Consider the following 16,995-nt stretch of genomic DNA (forward strand, 5'->3'; position numbering starts at 1 on the left):
TCCTCGTCTCTGAATATTTTTTTCTAGGGTCAACGTCTTTTCGAAAAGTTGCTCCAACTGACTTCACAAAATATCGAAATCAAGCTAGTGAGTGATGTGACCGCGGACTCAAAGGTATTAGAAGCCTTGAGATCAAAGGGTAAGGCCAAGGTCGCTGCGCTACTCTAGCCCTGGGGGGTCTGTGAGGACATCTCTCATTCTGCCTAAAATAATGCATGATTTCTTGATGGTCAGCACATTGCACGAAGTTCACTTTTTATTTCTTCTTTGAAAAATAGCGTGATTAAAGTCTTTAAACGAGAGAACTAATTAATCAATACTACTGGGAGATTTTAAATAGTGTTGTTGCATATTAGTTTATGCAAAATAATCTACTGGCCATTAAATGATAATTAACTAGAAAGAAGAATCTTTCCCTCTCTGAACACTGCAATGATATGATTAAAGAGCCATTTCTCAAACATTGGATTTCTGTTTTTCTCTTGCCCTTCAAATGGAAATCCTCCTAATGCTCCATCTTCTTTAAAATAATACAGTCAGATGTAGGTGTCTGCAAAACCCGGCCTAATTCCATAGAGAACATCATTCATAGGCCACTTTGCAGTTTGTCTCAAAATCCCACGGAGACCAGGAATCCTTAGGAAATAACTTTCTTCACTTTGCTGGGTTGCTGGGTCTTCACTACGGCAACTGTCCCTTCCAAATACTTTTCATGGATTTATCAAAATGGTGGCCCTGCCTTTCCTATTGGAGCTGTAAGCCTCTGAACGGAAATGGCAGGCGTGAGCCAGTGAAAATGCTCGAGCTGCCCTGTGTCCCCGGGAGAAGACGACGCTCTGGCCCCAGGAAGCAGCATTGCATCTCACGTGTGTGCTGTTTAAACATGCTGGACAGTGTTGCTTCTTATCTTCCCCAGATTATTAAGTGAAAACACCTTCTGAAAATTGTGCCAGGCTGTGAAGCAAAGGGCGAGCCCAAGTAGTCTTTCCTTCTGCAGAAGAAAAGTTGGAAGCAATAAAGCCTATGGAAAGACATAAATATACAGAATACATAAGCGTGGTCGGGCACAGGTGTATTAGTTTTTCTCTGCATGGGAAAATCAAGGTAACTTAGGAGCTACTGTTAGGCCTTGTAAAGCTTCACTGTGCTACCTGAGCACAGGATATTTTTGAAACACTAGAAAATACGTAGTTCAGTGCACTAATGCAAATTAGAAGTGTGTTCTTACTTTTCCTATTTAGAAAATGTGAGATTGGGTTCCCACTATCTGAAAATCTGTTAGCTGGATTTTTAGGAATGGATTAGTTTTGGCTAACTCTGGGTGCCTGCATTTGCTGATAAATTTCCCATGGTGTCAACCTCCATACTAACACACGCACACACACCCCACATATACAAACACACATACCATGTACACATACACCCCCAACCTCTTCTTCCACCTAAAACTACAAAATATTGTATGACAACTCTACTTCAGTTATAACAACTAGAAAACAACAATGGTGCAGGACTAAGGGGTGTGTCAGGTGCTGGTGAATATTGGGTACTCGAGACATTCATTCACTCTAAATGAATTTATGGGTAAAGTCCTTGCCTGTGGTTCTAGAGTGAACTATGAATTAAAGTTTCATTATAGCCATTGCTTCTCACAAAAAAGGAAGTGTTTCAATTTCACAGCAAATATTATGTATTACAATAGCTTAGGCTCTGGTAATGTGTGATAGGAGTTCTTATCAAAACAGAACAGAGAATTTCCCTTTACAATCGGAGAGTAATGAACAGGACCCTAATTTCTCATAGCTATTCCCTGTGTGCCTCTGGTAGGCCCGTCTGGCTTCTGTTATTGGCATAAATACAGCACCACACACATTCATTACTGTGACTGTATTTCTCTCATTTTCTGGCAGAGACATATTAAATAATAACAGTGCGTTTTAGACATGTTTGTTATGGGACCATTTCATTCAATGAATTAGTTAATTTTTGTGAAATCATTTTAAATCTGGGTTGGAATACCTTTCTTTCGAGTTATCTTTTAATTTTCTTATGGAGAGATCCTGGTCTTCTGGTAAAGTTCCAGGAAGGTCTGGCCAGAAATAGTCCTCGAATGACTGATAAGCCTGAGACTAGCCATGAGCCACTTCAGCTGGGAGAAGTCACTGGCAACAGAAGCTGGTCAGTACACGGTGAGAAGGGGTGAGTGAGGCTTCCCCAGGAAGTGGTAAGGACTTAGTGCAGGTGTGTGCCCAACGAGGGCAAGGCAGGCCCGCCAGGCCTCAGAGCCCTTCCTGGAGGCGGGGAGATCCCGGTCGCTCACTGTTGCCCCTGCTGCCCACCTGGGGCCCCTCCTCCACTCACAGGACTCAGACGTCAGGAAGGTCACCCCCCACAAATGCCTCACACTGTGGCCCGGAAGTGGGGTGCTTATGCTCAAGAAGTCCATGAGCCGGGGAAAGATTTCATTTTAGACAAGACTCCCTGTCAGTTCAAACATTTATGCCACTGACTGACCACCTCCAGTTGTCCCTGAAAGCCTCTGGAATGTGGCACGTTGGCTTAGCTGATGCTCTTCCTCTCCTCCCTTCCAGCCACAACCCCTTGACCTGGGTTCCCACCTGCCCAGCCACTCCTGTGCACGTCCACAAAGGAGAAGACACGCTGTATGATGTGTGGGAAAGTACCCCAGAAATTGTTTTTCATAGAAATAAACTTGCTTTCTAAATCTGGAGGCCTTTTGGATGCCTTCACGGGTTTTGTTTTTGGATTTTATCAGCTCCCAGTTGTCTTGGCTGGAGGATTAGTCAGAAAGGAACATGTTCAAAGCTGAACGGGCAGCATATGGGAAATGGCTTCTGGCTGCCTCATGTGGGACTGTCACCAAGTCCTGCTTCTTCCCCAACACCCACCTGCACGTGGGGCCTGCCATGGCTAGGGGTGACTGCACCATCCCCTGCTCTTGTCTCCCAGCAGGTGCCTTGGTGCCTGACCACAGGCTGGTACTATCACAGTAATGCTGTTTTGTACTGCTAACACAGTGTTTATTTCTGGCCGTGTCTTTTAATTGTAAGCAAAATATTATTTCTCAGTCATACTATGTGTTTTTCTAAGGCTGTGGTTTTTGGAGCAGTTTTAGTTTTACAGCAACGTTGAGAGGAAGGTATGGAGATTTCCCAGGTATCCCCCACCCCAACACATGCACAGCATCCCCCATCTTCAACATCACTCACCAGCGGGGGACATGTGTTACCAAGGATGAGCCTGCATCAGCACTTCATCATCACCCAAAGTCCACAGTTTACCACAGTTTATACATTCTCCGGGTTTGGACACATAGGTAGTGACATATATCTACCATTATAACATCATACAGACTATTTTCATGGCCCTAAAAATCCTCTCTCCTCTGCCTATCCGTCTCCCTACCTACTGTGTTTTTAATCCTCATACTCTGTTATTGTTGCAATGAAATTTATAATTAAGAATTATTTTTTGTCTTTCAAAACCATGGCGATTCAGTGTGTACTTTCTATAATATGACAAAAACATTTGCTCCAGTAGCATACCAAAAATTTAGACTAAAATAATGTTAAGCTAGAAAATATAAATTTCCTTTTGGGAAAAACCAAGCTTTTACTTGTTCACTCTTGGATGATAACTTTTTAATAGAATGACTCTCATGAGATAAAAGTCAGAAAGGATTAAAATCAGTGATCTAAGAATAAAGTCCACACTAATTTAAAAAGCAAAGTATGTGAAAACATTCAGGATCTGAATGTCCTTTTCAGTCTCATTCGTACCAATTTCTGTTGTTGGCTTTCCAGATATATGAATGATAGGTGTGATTTCCCAAATGCAGCCTGCTTTTCCAGGGCTCTGCTAGCTAACACCTACTTGAAATACCCTCTCTCTCCTTGTCGATTTGTGAGCCCCTGTTCATCCCTTAAGGTCCATTTTAAGCCTTACTCATAATGTTGCCTTCAGACTTCCTTTCTTTTCCACAGTTGGTCTTACCATCTTCTTTTCCTCCATTGTGCATTCATTATTCATTCAACAACCACTCTTTGAACATCTGACAAGTGCCAGGAAGCTGGGCTTTAAAGCTAGAAAACTGACAAAGGCCTGACCCTTCTGCTGACTTCAGAGAGTTTACAGTTTGCTGGAGTAGATTGCCATGAGTGAAATAAAATGATCAAGTAATTCTTGAAACATCTACACAGAGTCCAATTTTTCTGAATCACTTTTTGCGTCTGAGTTATGCAGCCCTGTGTTTTCTACCCAGCACGTTCTCTGCACCACCAAGATGCGGGTGGTGCTCTAACTTGAGAAACAGATGCTCAACTATTGTCTCTTTTCTCTAAGCCGACTTCCGTTCTGCTTGTTTCTGAAACTTACCACAAAATGTCAAAGGAAGATACAATCCTTCCTCAAATACAATCCAGGACGCACAATCCTTCTTCGAAGAGTCCTTAAATTGTTTGTTGACTGAATATTGAGAAACTGCAGGAGGCCCTCTCAGGCTACCAGGAATAACAGCCAAGACTTGAAGTGACAACTCAGTTACAACCGCCACCCCCTTTAAGCGATCGTAAGACGCATCCCAACATCAGAGTCGTTAAAATGTGAAAACGGCAGGTGTTAGAACCAGTGACATAGGGTAACGAGGGTTACTTTAAAATTCAGCAATAAATTTAAAAATCCAACTTAGCAACCCTTAGCTTTAATACTTAAATTAACTTAGATGAAAACCTATCATTCCTAATACCGCACTGGGGGAGGTGGATTCTAGACCACACCTCTTGTCACAAGGCTTCTTTCTGGGGCGGAAGGCCAACCTCTGAACAGAAATTCGGAGAATTCAGCCTCAGCTAGTGCTTCGGAAATACTGGGATGTTGTTACCTGAACTCTTGATGGCAAGTGTGTTTGCTGATAGGAAATGTTCCTGTCCAAACAAACAAACGAACAAAAGAAAAACGCTGCTGTATTACTTGAAATGGGAAGGGGTTATGCAGACCATATTTTTATATGAAAGTTGTATGGGAAAACAACATAATGAAATCAGAAGCCCAAAATGCACTGGATAAGAGACAGTCTCCTGGGGTAGACAAAGAAGAAATCAGAAACCATATTCCAAAGTATACAGCATGATGAAATCGCAACCCAAATGAAAAGAGAAGAGGTCATCCTAAAAGTTTGGTTTTGAAAAGGAGAGGAATCTAAAACTCTCATAACTGGTAGGTTAAACTCTGTCACTGGATGCTGCTTGGATTTCCTCATTGCTGGTGATCAGCCCAGCTACGTAACAGAAAGAAATTCGTCCTAGAGCTTGGGGGACCTCCTACTGGACCTGCGCACTGGGCCCCTGTCTTCTGATGGTGCAGCTTATTGTAGGCTGAGCCCTGTTAGCCCAGTCCTGGCTCAGCTGATGTTTCAGGCTCTTGGTCTATTAGAATCAAACCCGTCTTTCTCTTGATCCCTTCTTTCGTGCACATGCAGACCTACGGGAGATCAAACCTCGAGCTTAGACCATCCTGCCTCTAGATGCTTATGACATCTTTAAGGAGCTGATAACAGAACTATTTAATGGAGTAATTTTGTTTAGCTAGAGCATTAAGGTGTCAAGAATTTCTTTCCCCTCTGGCTTCTTAGATGGGTAAATGGATGGATGGATGGATAAAAGGTAGACAGATAGACAGATTTTCAAATCTTAGCTGTAACATTAATGTGTCAAGAGTTTCTTTCCTCTTTGGTTTCTTTAGATATATAGATAAATAGATGAAAACATAGATGGATGGATGGATAGACAGATCTTCAAATCTTCTGTGCGATTTAAAAATTAAAGTTCTAGGTTTCTCAATCTTTTTATCCACATTGTTTCATTTCTGTTACTCTTTGTCTGTGAAGGCAAAACGAAGTGTGTCCTTTGAGTGGACTCTCGACCTCTGTGTTGGCCCCCAGCCCTCCCCTTCCCCTCATATGCTCCTTTTGTGAATTTGTCATACATTTTCTGGGTGACTGGCTCAAACAGAGTCTGTGGTTTGAGTAAAGCTAACCCCAGTGGTCCCTCGTTACCACTGTATGTCAACCAAGTGAAATAATTAGACAGAGCCTTACCCATGTTGGTGAACAGACAAGAGCAACAGGATCCTAATGAGCACTGGCTGAGCATCCTCAGCTCATCTTGGCTTCTCATCCACAAAGCACTGAACAAAGAGTAAATATTTAACTGGCATTTTCTTGTGACTAAGTCTTATTCCTTTAAGTCAGAATTTTAATATTTGAAATAAGACTAAAGCCCTTTTGCTTGTAACAACTCTCTTTTTTAATAGAACATCAATTATATTTTATTTCTGTGTGGTTTAACCTCTTTTAGAACAAGAAATGAAAATAAGCAGTTACACATATTAAACATATTTATGCTTCAGAAGTGTTCAGATTTGGGGTCTGGCAAGTTTTACTATTGTAACTAGTCTCATAAAACTCCAAAATATTTCTTGTAAAAGAAAATATGGTTCTAAACAATAGAAAATACTTCCTTTCAGATTTATAGGTATGTAAAATTTAGAGGTTGTTTCAGATCAGAAGGATAGAAAATAAACTTGACATTAAACCTTCTATTCCCTTAATGCCTGGTTTTATTTTTGAGTTCTCTGCTCAAAATACTAGAAAAAAATATTACCACAGAGTAGTCTAATCATTGATAGAGCTCCATCTGGGTGATTTTAATTACTTTGCTAGTGCTGTGAATGCTAGCTATGGAGAAGTTACCCGAACTTAGAGGAATGAAGTCTCCACATTTTAAAAACTGCACAACTAGTACCCGTTTCTTATCACCCATCAGCGTGTTCATAAATTCTTCATAATGCGGTGCTTGACCTGTGGAGAAGTAGGTAACTATTTGTCAGCGAAACTATTTCTTTTTTTTTCTCCAGCTTTATTGAGCTGTAATTGACAAATGTAATTGTACATAGTTAAAGTGTACAATGTGATGATTTGATATCCATACTTCCGTGAAATAATTGTCACAGTCAGGTTAAGTGACACATCTATCACCTCATACCTTTATATTTCCTTTTTGTGATGAGAACACTTAAGACCTACTCTCCTGGTAAATTTCAAGTATACAGTGTAATAGTAACTATAGTCAGCATGCTGTGCATTAGATCCCCATGTTTGTTCCTTTTATAACTAAAGGCCTTTACCTTTTGACCAGCATCTCCCCATCTTCCCCACCCGCCCCCTTCCCCACCCTTGGTAGCTATGAGTCTACCCTCTGTTTCTGTGACTGACTTTTAAACTTTTTTTAGATCCCACATGTAAGTGAGATAACACAGGAATTTATCTTTGGCTTATTTCACTTAGAATAGCGCCCTCTAGGTTCAGCCATGTTGTTGCAAATACCAAGATTTTCCTCTGTGTGTGTGTGTGTGTGTGTGTGTGTGTGTGTACATATCACATCTTTATTCGGCTATTGACAGACTGATAGATTGTTTCCATACTTCACCATTGTGAGTAGTCCTGCAATGAACATGGGCATCCTATCTCTTTGAGATACTCATTTTGTTTCTTTGGGTATATACCCAGAAGTGGGATTGGCTGGATCATACAGTAATTCTATTTTTATTTTGGGGGGGGGATCTCCATGATGTTTTTCATAGGGGCTGTACCAGTTTACAGAGTGCAAAAGGGTTCATCTTCACATCTGTGCCAACACTTGTTATTTCTTGTCTTTTTGATAAAAGCCATTGTAACAGGTGTTTGGTGATATCTCTCTGTGGTTTTGATTTGCATTTCCCTGATAATTAGTGATGTTAAGAACCTTTTCAGTGTATACCTGTTGGCCATTTGTATGTCTTCTTAGGAAAAATGTCTACTCAGGTCTTTGTCCTTTTTTTTAATTGGGTTGGGATTTTTTTGCAGTTGAGCTGTATAAGGTCTTTATATATGTTTAGGTAATAGTCCCTTACCAGATAGATGGTTTGCAAATATTTTCTGCCATTCTGTAGGTTGCCTTTTCATTTTGTTGATTCTTTCCTTTGCAGCACAGAGCTTTTTAGTTTGACGTAGTCCCACTTGATTATTTTTGCTTTTATTGCCTGGGTTTCTGGTGTCATATCCAAAATCTCATTGCCCAGACCAGTGTCAAGGAGGTCTTCTTCCCTGTGTTTTCTTCCTGGAGTTTCATGGTTGCAGGTCTTACATTTAAGTCTTTAATCCATTTTTAAGCTCATTTTTGAGTGGTGTAAGCTAAGATAGAGGTTCAATTTCATTCTTTTGATAATATTCTATTTTGTAATTATTATATTTATTTTGGCCACATTATTAAAAACAGGAGGAGGGAATGCTGTGTTCATTCTGTCAAATTCTAAAGTGTGATCCTGCCGTTGCTTATTTGAATTCAAGAAAGCTGTACTCAGTCATGTTAGTAATCTGTATTATTATACTCACACTCATGGACTAGGCTGAACAGAACCTAACAGGAATATATATTCCTAAATCTGAGAATAGGGACATGTGTAAATTTTAAATTGAACACAAGGTGCCCCAATTTCTAAGTTGGAAATTTTACAAGGTGATTTTTTTGAACTGCTTGTTCCAAATAAGCGTAACATAATTTAGGAGTTTTATGCTTGTCAAGGCTTTTTTACTTTGGTCTTACAGATTTATAATTTTCCCCAAATCTAACTCCACAAGAAGGTATGGTTGTATGTGTTAATGTAAGGTTGTATGGATTAATCTAAGGATCTTAGCAAGTACATTTAGTAATTCCCCCAGAGTACACTTTATATTATTCTGGCTTTTCTCACCACCATTTGAGGGGTTGCCATTATCAAAGATAGGTCTTTTGTTTTCCAGGTGAAGGATTGTCCTGGTGACACTCACGAGTGTAGGGTCCTTTGGGCAGGAGCCTGCTCTGGGAGTGGCCCGGACAAATGTCAAGGTGCCCTTGCTGTCCCCCTTGCTGCCCCCCTTGCTGCTCTGTTTTCACACCTTCTCAAAGTGGATGCCACTTAGGCTCATGGCTCAAGTGCATGAAGCCTGGCGCCTTTGTTCTCTATTCATTGCAAAGATTTCTGTCTTCTACTTGCTTTACAGAATACCAAATAATTTGGCAGCAAGGCAGGAGCTTTTTCAGACACATCATACTTTAATGATCATTAGCATAGTAATAAGAACAGCATTTAGGAGCACATATTCTACTGTCATATGGACTTGTGCTAAAATTCTGGACCTGTCATTTATAGTGGGGTGCAAGCATGAGCAAGTTACTCTGACCTTCAGTGTCTTCTTCAGTAAAATGGGGATAATGATAACCCTTTGAGGGTTATGAGAATCAGATTAGGTAATGTATAAATAGCATCTGGTGCAGGTACCTAACTCATAATGGACTGTTAGTAAGTGACCTACACGTTTAGCTGCTGTCTCTTAGCCGGCTGTGTTATTTTTGTGTTTGATCTGTTTCTGCCCCGAAAGCCCACACCCAGCCCTGTGATTTTTAATGAAAGGAAGGCCTGGTTCTGAACACAGTACAAATCATCTTTGGGAGTGCAGCTGGTTCATTTGCCTTTATGGTTTTGCAATAACTTGAGCTGGCTTCAGTTTGTGATAAGAATTCTCCAGCTGGTAACACCAATGACACTCCATCTGTATTTTCTGTCACTGTTCTAGGATCCACCCAAATTAGGTTGCAATTCAATGTGTTTAAACTTTCAGAGGGGTTCATCTGGCACATATAATATAGGATGTCATCCATTTGCTCTAAAATGTAGAATCTTGGGCCAGAGGCTTTATTTTTATCCTTAATACATAAGAACTTTGGCAGGCATGGCATTTTTAAGGGAAATTATATGCATATTCAGCCGTGTGACATTATAGAAGTAAGGAGAATTTTATCTGTCCAAACTAGTGATGACTTTATGCATTTCTATCCTAGTGATACTAGAATTTGGAGAGGGTGTTCTTTAAGAGGACTACAGGCATACATATAAATAAAGGAATAAATAAAAATGTTCCTGAGAGCCTTGTGATTTCTGGGGACCCCGTGACTATCATTTTTAGCAGCTAGTTTCCTGTTTGGGGGTGCCTGTGAAGCAGTGTGGGGCTTCACACATCCATGCTCTGTAGGAGACTCTGAGCTGGCTTTCCTCTTTGGTCTGCTACCCACTGACTTTGACCTGGATGCTTCCACGTAGGGAGGGGTCCCTGCATGCCTTAGTGAGTGAGATATCCTACTTCTGGGACCTTGTGTCTGTTCTCAAGTTCAGTCTCCTGATTATACTTGCTTTTGAAATCAACACCATAAAAGCTCGTGTGAGTTAAGATGCAAAGCTCATTCTGTTGTTTCTGGCACGCTGCGCAGCACAAACTTACACAATTTCCTAGAATTTCTGTGCCTTCTTCTCCATTGTATATTGTCCTTTTCATTCTCTTTTGCCTTTTCCCATGCCTTGGTGATTCTCCTAATTTTCTCTCCCCTCACCCACAGCAGGTTGTTGCAGAAATTCTGTTTCCTTCAGGTCCCCCAACCAAATCTTTCCCTCTTCCCAAGATCTTTAGTTACACTCTGCCTTGTAGAAACATGCTCATGTCAACTGGGGGAGAAGGAAAGAGAACCCAGTACACCCACCCCAGATCCCCATCTGCCTTCCTCCCTCCTCCCTCCTCCCCTTTCCTCTGTGTTCCTTTGTGCATTCTGTCTGTCTGTCTCTCGTCCCCGCCCCCACGCAGCCCTCCAGCCCATCTGGCTTCTGTCCCTGCTCCACAGAAACCACCTTGACATTCAACTCACTGGAGACATTTAGACCTTGTACTGCATGACCTTGCTGTAGTTCTGAACACTGGGACCACTGTTTGCTCTTCCTTGGAACAGTGTGGGCCCTTGGTTTTCGTGGCCCCATTCACCCTGCACTTCCTTCCTGTCCCTGGCTCTTCCACCCCAGTCTCCTCTGCTGATTTTCAATACTCCATCTGTTCCTTAAAGTTTGGTCTCCTCTCCTCTCCCTTTCCTCTCTCTTCCCACTCTCCACACCCCTCCCATGCTGATTGCTCTCGAGCCTGCAGCCTCATTCATCACCCACAGGCTGACGGTCCACACGTGGTGGCTTCTGAGCCCTAGACTCACAACATTCAACATCAAACTTAGTATTTCTACTTGGATATTCTCAAAATACTTCAAAAGCGACTCCTCCAAGATTAAGCTGCTGCCATACCCCTACCCTTCCCTCCATGTTCTTCTTCCTTTATGTATTGTCTTAGAAAATAGCGGGACCGTCCTTCCACCGGTCCTGAAAGGGCCCTAGGGTTATTCTCAACTCCTCGCTTTCCCTAACCTCTAAAACCAAACTGGACAGTGGTTTTCACAGATACACAATCTCGGTGTCTCTGGAAATGGGTCCCTTTTTCCTGTCTACCACCACCACTTAGCTCAGGCCTTTATAGTTTCCCTCTGGAATGATCTCTGAAGACATGCTAATGGTTTCTCCTGCCTCCAGTCTTCCTATCTACTCTTCTCCACACAGAATTGTTAAAAGATAAACCGAGGCCTATTATACATTTTAAGATTTTATTTGAGCAAAAATCGTTTTGATTCAGGCAGGGGAAACCCAGAAATGGTTAGCAGCGCTCTACAGACAGGAGCCAAGACTTGTCCAGAAAAGGAGCCAAAGCAAAGAAAGGAAATTATTTGATTGGCTGTAGCTTAAAGCCTACTTGTCTATCTGTGTTTGGTTGCCCTTAGGTTTTAATTTCTTAAACATGAGGCACTTACAGGCTTGGGTTTTGGTTTGTGTAGACGCCAAGGCATTAGTCACCTCAGTCAAATGTAGTCAAGTTAACAGAATGATGCGCCTAAAAATCAGCAAATTTCCCCTGCCTTTCCTTGCTTTAACATTTCTTGGTGGCTGGCCATTATCCGTAGTAACATGTTCCAACAGGGTTCATATGCCATCGATGGTGTGTTAGATGATTTTAGGTCTTCCTGGCTTTTTAAATGTATTCTTTTAACACGTGTTGGGATAAAATAACTAGCACATTAGACCAATTATTTTGTGGATATTAAATGCTTAGGGCATAGCTAGGTTAAAATAATAATGACAATTAAACTTTATTTAAATATTATTAAGTTAATAATAGCCCAGGGGAGAATCTTGGTTAAAAAGATAATCTAGAATTCAGATGACAGCAAGACATTCCAAACCCTTCATCAGGGTTTCTCCAAAGGCCTATCCATAGCCTCCGGTCTGAATCATGCCCACTCTCATTAGCTCCCAGGGCATTCACCACATTGCCAGGCCCATTTCTACTTCTAGATGTCACCACCAGTGAGGGCAAGATGGAGACTCGATGCCCATGTAGGCAATAAATCAGTGTTTGTTGGATAAACAGCCCAGGCTTTGGCTGTGGGGAGCATCACGTAGCTCAGCTTTTGGATTGTCCAGATTTCAGATGAAGTCTTGGATTTCTTACTCTATTTTTCTGTGGAAGGGACTAGGCATTGTGGTAAGTTGCTAAATGTAAAATCAGAAGATTTAGAAGAGGCTGAACAATTTTGTCTGACATGACAAAGATCTGGGGGCGGGGGGTGAGGAGATAACTTTCTCTGTATTAAAAAGAATTTCCCTGTATTTAAAGTGGATGATGGTTCTCAAATGCTATGTTAATTAGTAAATGATGGTACAAGCATTTTGAAATTATAAAATGCTATAGAAATGTCAATTTCTATAGAAATTTACATAGTACCTTTCTTCTGATGGAAAACAGTAAAATGGCACTTGAAGGGCAATTTGAACTATTTTGGTGTGTATTTCTGTTCTTTAAGCTCTTGTGGAAATCAGATATAGGAACATTATTTTGTACGTTCTTTTTCACATGGTCATTTGCCCAGTTGGAGGGCAGGAGAGGGACTCATCATACCTAGAAGAGCATGTGTGGTTTGCTGAGTTGTCCCAAGTTCTTCCTCCACTCCATAAGGCTAATTAACACAAACAGGCGAAGGCATTATGTGATTTCCTGCTCAACAAAAGGTTGAGAAGACTACCCTGCCTGTAGGGTTTTGCAGACTATTTGTTCAGCCCTCCTTGGAAGAGGGTTTGAGGATATGCAGAGATACATGATCTTGTCCAATTATTAAGGAAACTAATAAATTATGGTTCCCCTTAAAGAAAGGGTAGAAGCAAAATATATAATAAAATGTAAAATAACTAATAAAGGTAAAGTAACTACCTAAAAATCACATAACTATATAGAAATAATAGTTTAATAAGTACCTTGATAGTAGCTATAACAACTTGAGAAAACAGCAAGACCAGAGGTGCTGGGTGTCATGGTGGGATTTGTGCCCTTAGCCTCGCCAGAGACAGGACTCACCTGGGATGAGCTCTTGCTGCAGCCAGCGTATTATTCTAGAACTGTCACCCTCAGCCCCAGTGGCTGCTCAGTTAGGTTCACAGAGACGATGTGCAAATATGTACAGTGCAGCACAATTCCTGAAATTAGAAAACAGATTGGGTGAATAAACAATGGGACATCCACATGATGGAATATCACTCATCCTTCGAAAATCATGTTGAGGGCAAAGAGCCCTTGACCTCGGTAAGAGGGTGAGAATAGAATGCTAGGTAAAAAGCAGCAGTCTACAAAACAGAAGTTACTGTTATTATTTCATTTTCATTCAAGGATAATCTGATATTATACATGTGAGCAGATCTCCTCTGAGGCATTAACACAGGTTACCTGTGAGTGGTGGGATTACAGGTGATGGGGGTAAAGGCGAAACGCTCAGATTCTGGGGTAGGAATATGTCCCTGGCTCTGCCACTTGGGCGCCTTCTGTGAATTATTTAACCCCTTAAAACCTGTCTGCTGACTTCGACAGTGGGCTAATGACAGTATCTACTGTATCGGGTTGTGCCGAACATTAATGAGATAATCCATTATGAAGTATTTTACCCAGTACCTGGCACACAAATGTATTGATAAGCATTTTTCCAAAAAAATTCAGCACATTTTACGAAGGGAGAAACATTGTCAAGGAAGGAAAGAAAGGAGGGCGGTAAGAAGACGGGGAGTTAGTTCACTACTGTAGATGCTGCCCTGAAAGCCAAGCTGGCAGGGGTGAGGGGCCTGCAGGGTAAGGGGCTGAGAGACAAGCCAGCGGGGGTGAGGGGCCTGCCGGTGAAGGGCTTTGCCCCGCTAGGGCCAGGACAGACGCTCAGCAAGAAGCAGGTGGTCTAAAGAACTTGTCCCCCACCCCCATCCCCTAGTCTCCCAGGGAAATTCCCTCTTTATAGCCTCCAGGGCTTCTCAGCTGAAAATGCCAACACTTGATAAATAATGGATGAGAATGAGCTAAAACTAACAGTGGGGGCTAACTCTTTCCTGGGGGCCTGAAGAGGAGGTGGCAGAGACAGGATTTAACTCATCCTGACAGGCCTGGGAATGGGTCTGTGCTCCCCCATGAAGCCAGGCTTACCTTTCCCCAAGGAACCCTCCCACGGGCCAAACAGGCATCCCCTCACTGGAGGCTGCTCCAGTCAACAAAGAAGCTGAGGAAGGAATCTAATTATTCACGGAGCAAAGCTGATGAGAAGGCAGATGCCAACCTGGGCACGTGGAAAGTCTGTGCTGCTGTGTTCCCCTGAATGACTTTCCTGTAATTATGCCTGAGGAAAGATTGCTCAGGCTGCAGTTTGGGGTAGGCATTATGGAAAGAGCTTCTGTAGCACCTTTACTCCGGTTTTAGTTTCCTTGAGTGCAAATTCTGCTTATCTTTCAAATTAACCTTCTATTAAAACTTTTTTTTTCTTTTCCTAATCCACACAAGTCCTAGAATAATTTGTAATGACAAAACTTGTTCATAAGCTGACTGGGGTTTCATGTGATTCGTTCAAGCTCACATAACTCAGTAATATTTGGGAATTAATAGGGTGTTAGTTAAGTTTCTGAGTTCCATTGGAGTTTCTGAGCTTGGTACTCATATTATTCTGATTTGGAAATTCAGCTAGAGCTCTATTTTCTGATTGGTTGTCACTGAGATCACACCTGGGAAAAGATGTCTTTGTTCCAGAGGGCTCATGGCTCAGAAGTTTAGATGCATCCAACAGGTGGCTGACCACCTCCTGAGGCGTAATGAGAAGTTGAGGTCTTGACCCCTACAGTCTTGAAGCAACCATGAACTCTGTGGAAATTCCAGTAGCCATTCTCCTGAAGGAAGCAATGCTCTTCCAACAGCTTGCTTCCTAATGGCAGGTGGAAGTCACACGCTGGTCATACTCCTCCCTCAGTGGTCACTAAGCCTAGGATTCCATGAGAGACTTATGTGTATCTGCACTCATTTACAGCCAACACTTGGCTGAGTGACTCTGTTCTTTTTTTTTTTAAGATTTTATTTATTTATTTGAGAGAGCATGGGGGAAGGGGCAGAGGGAGAATCTCAAGGAGACTCCACACCCAGTGTGGAGCCCAATGTAGGGCTCGATCCCAGGACCTTGAGATCATGACCTGAGCCAAAAATCAAGAGTCAGACACTCAACCGAGCTGCCCAGGTACCCCTGAGTGACTCTGTTCTTACTAGCTCCGGCACCCAGTGACTTGTTCCCGTGCATTAATTCCTGTCCATTTCTCTTTTTTTTTTTTAAGATTTTTATTTATTTATTTTCTAGAGAGAGAGACAGCAAGAGAGGGAACACAAGCAGGGGGAGTGGAGGAGGGAGAAGCAGGCTTCCCGCCAAGCAGGGAGCCCAATGCGGGGCTTGATCCCAGGACCCTGAAATCATGACCTGAGCCACTTAATGACTGAGCCACCCAGGTGCCCCCAATTCCTGTCCATTTCTAATCTGTGTCCCTTATGCTATAATTCAGCTGCCCCAGACACTGCTTTGTTTTGTTTCCTAGTTTTCCCTGTGTGTCTCCTGTTCCCATGATCAGGGGCCACGTCTTCCAGGATCACCTCTGCCACATCATGAGTACTTTGGGGCAGCTGAAACACCTGCTGTTGAAGCTCCTCTGCAGGGGTACCTCATCATCCTAAAGTGCAAGTCAGGGGGTGCAGATGCAGCGTGTCCCCTGATTGCCCATGCTGTCATAAAGAATAGGCATTTTCTGCATCCCCAGACAGCCCCACCATGGCTGACATACCATGTCAGGTGGTACGTGCATGTATTTCATCCCAAACAGGAAATATATTCTTTCCAAATTTGTTGTGAGACTAAGAAAACCTGGTTGCTTCGAGGCACAGAGAAGAGCTGCCCCTGTGCCCCCTGGGTCCCACTACGACCAGGACATGGAAACACCAGCTGCTGTTCCAAAAAGTCATGGTTTTGAGGAACATCATTATTCATTTTACAATCCAAGAAGTACACGGGGTATGAATAGACATGATATTCCAGTGTTTTGGGTTAAAAAGCAAAAGCTCTATAGAATCTTGAACAGAATAATGTTAGGAAGTGCTAAATCACTCCTTAGTCAGTGATGCCTCAGGCAGAGAAGAATGCCCAAGAGCTCTGACATGTGCACCCCACTTTTGATTTCATGGACAGCAGAGAGCCCTCCATCTGTGGAAGGTCCAGAATGGACAGGAGCTGGTCCCAGAAGACTTCCAAAGCCCACGTCCCCCTTCCAACGTCCCTTCCACGGTCCCTTGAACCAAAAGACACATGGTTGGTTGGATGGAATTGAATTCCCTGCTCTGTACACACAGCTACCAGTGCTCACTAAGTGTTTATGGACTTGAGTTTCCAGACAAGACTGGATTTTAGCTCTGTTAAACTGAGGGCAAACACCTCTGGTAATAAATGTCTCTTCCTGAATTATTCATTTCTTTCCCCTCTGGTTCTGCTCTAAGCTTTTCCCAGTCTTTTTCTCTTGTCTTCATGGCTGCTATTAAAATCCACCTCATTTTAACTGCTCTTGAGGAGAAATGGAAACTGTCATTCATTTCTGAATTCCAGAAAGAAGCTGTTCATACTCTAGGCCCCTTCTCTGACCTACTCGGTCCCA

General features: G+C 42.3%; 1 protein-coding gene across 3 annotated transcripts in view; it reads left to right on the top strand.

Moving 5' to 3' along the window:
* The window catches only part of PLD5 (phospholipase D family member 5), a 405,908-nt gene that overhangs the window by 242,779 nt on the left and 146,134 nt on the right, over window positions 1–16,995 (top strand). For 2 of the 3 annotated variants that reach the window (XM_025878059.2, XM_073899910.1), the window contains exon 4: window positions 28–139. In XM_025878059.2, coding sequence (XP_025733844.1) covers window positions 28–139 — 112 coding nt within the window. The remainder of the gene's footprint in view (window positions 1–27; window positions 140–16,995) is intronic. The other variant, XM_073899911.1, reaches the window with a different exon arrangement.

The sequence above is a fragment of the Callorhinus ursinus genome, unplaced genomic scaffold (assembly GCF_003265705.2).
Source record: "Callorhinus ursinus isolate GAN/ISIS: 27379988/994484 unplaced genomic scaffold, GSC_fseal_2.0 scaffold13, whole genome shotgun sequence".
NCBI classification, from domain to species: Eukaryota; Metazoa; Chordata; class Mammalia; order Carnivora; family Otariidae; genus Callorhinus; species Callorhinus ursinus.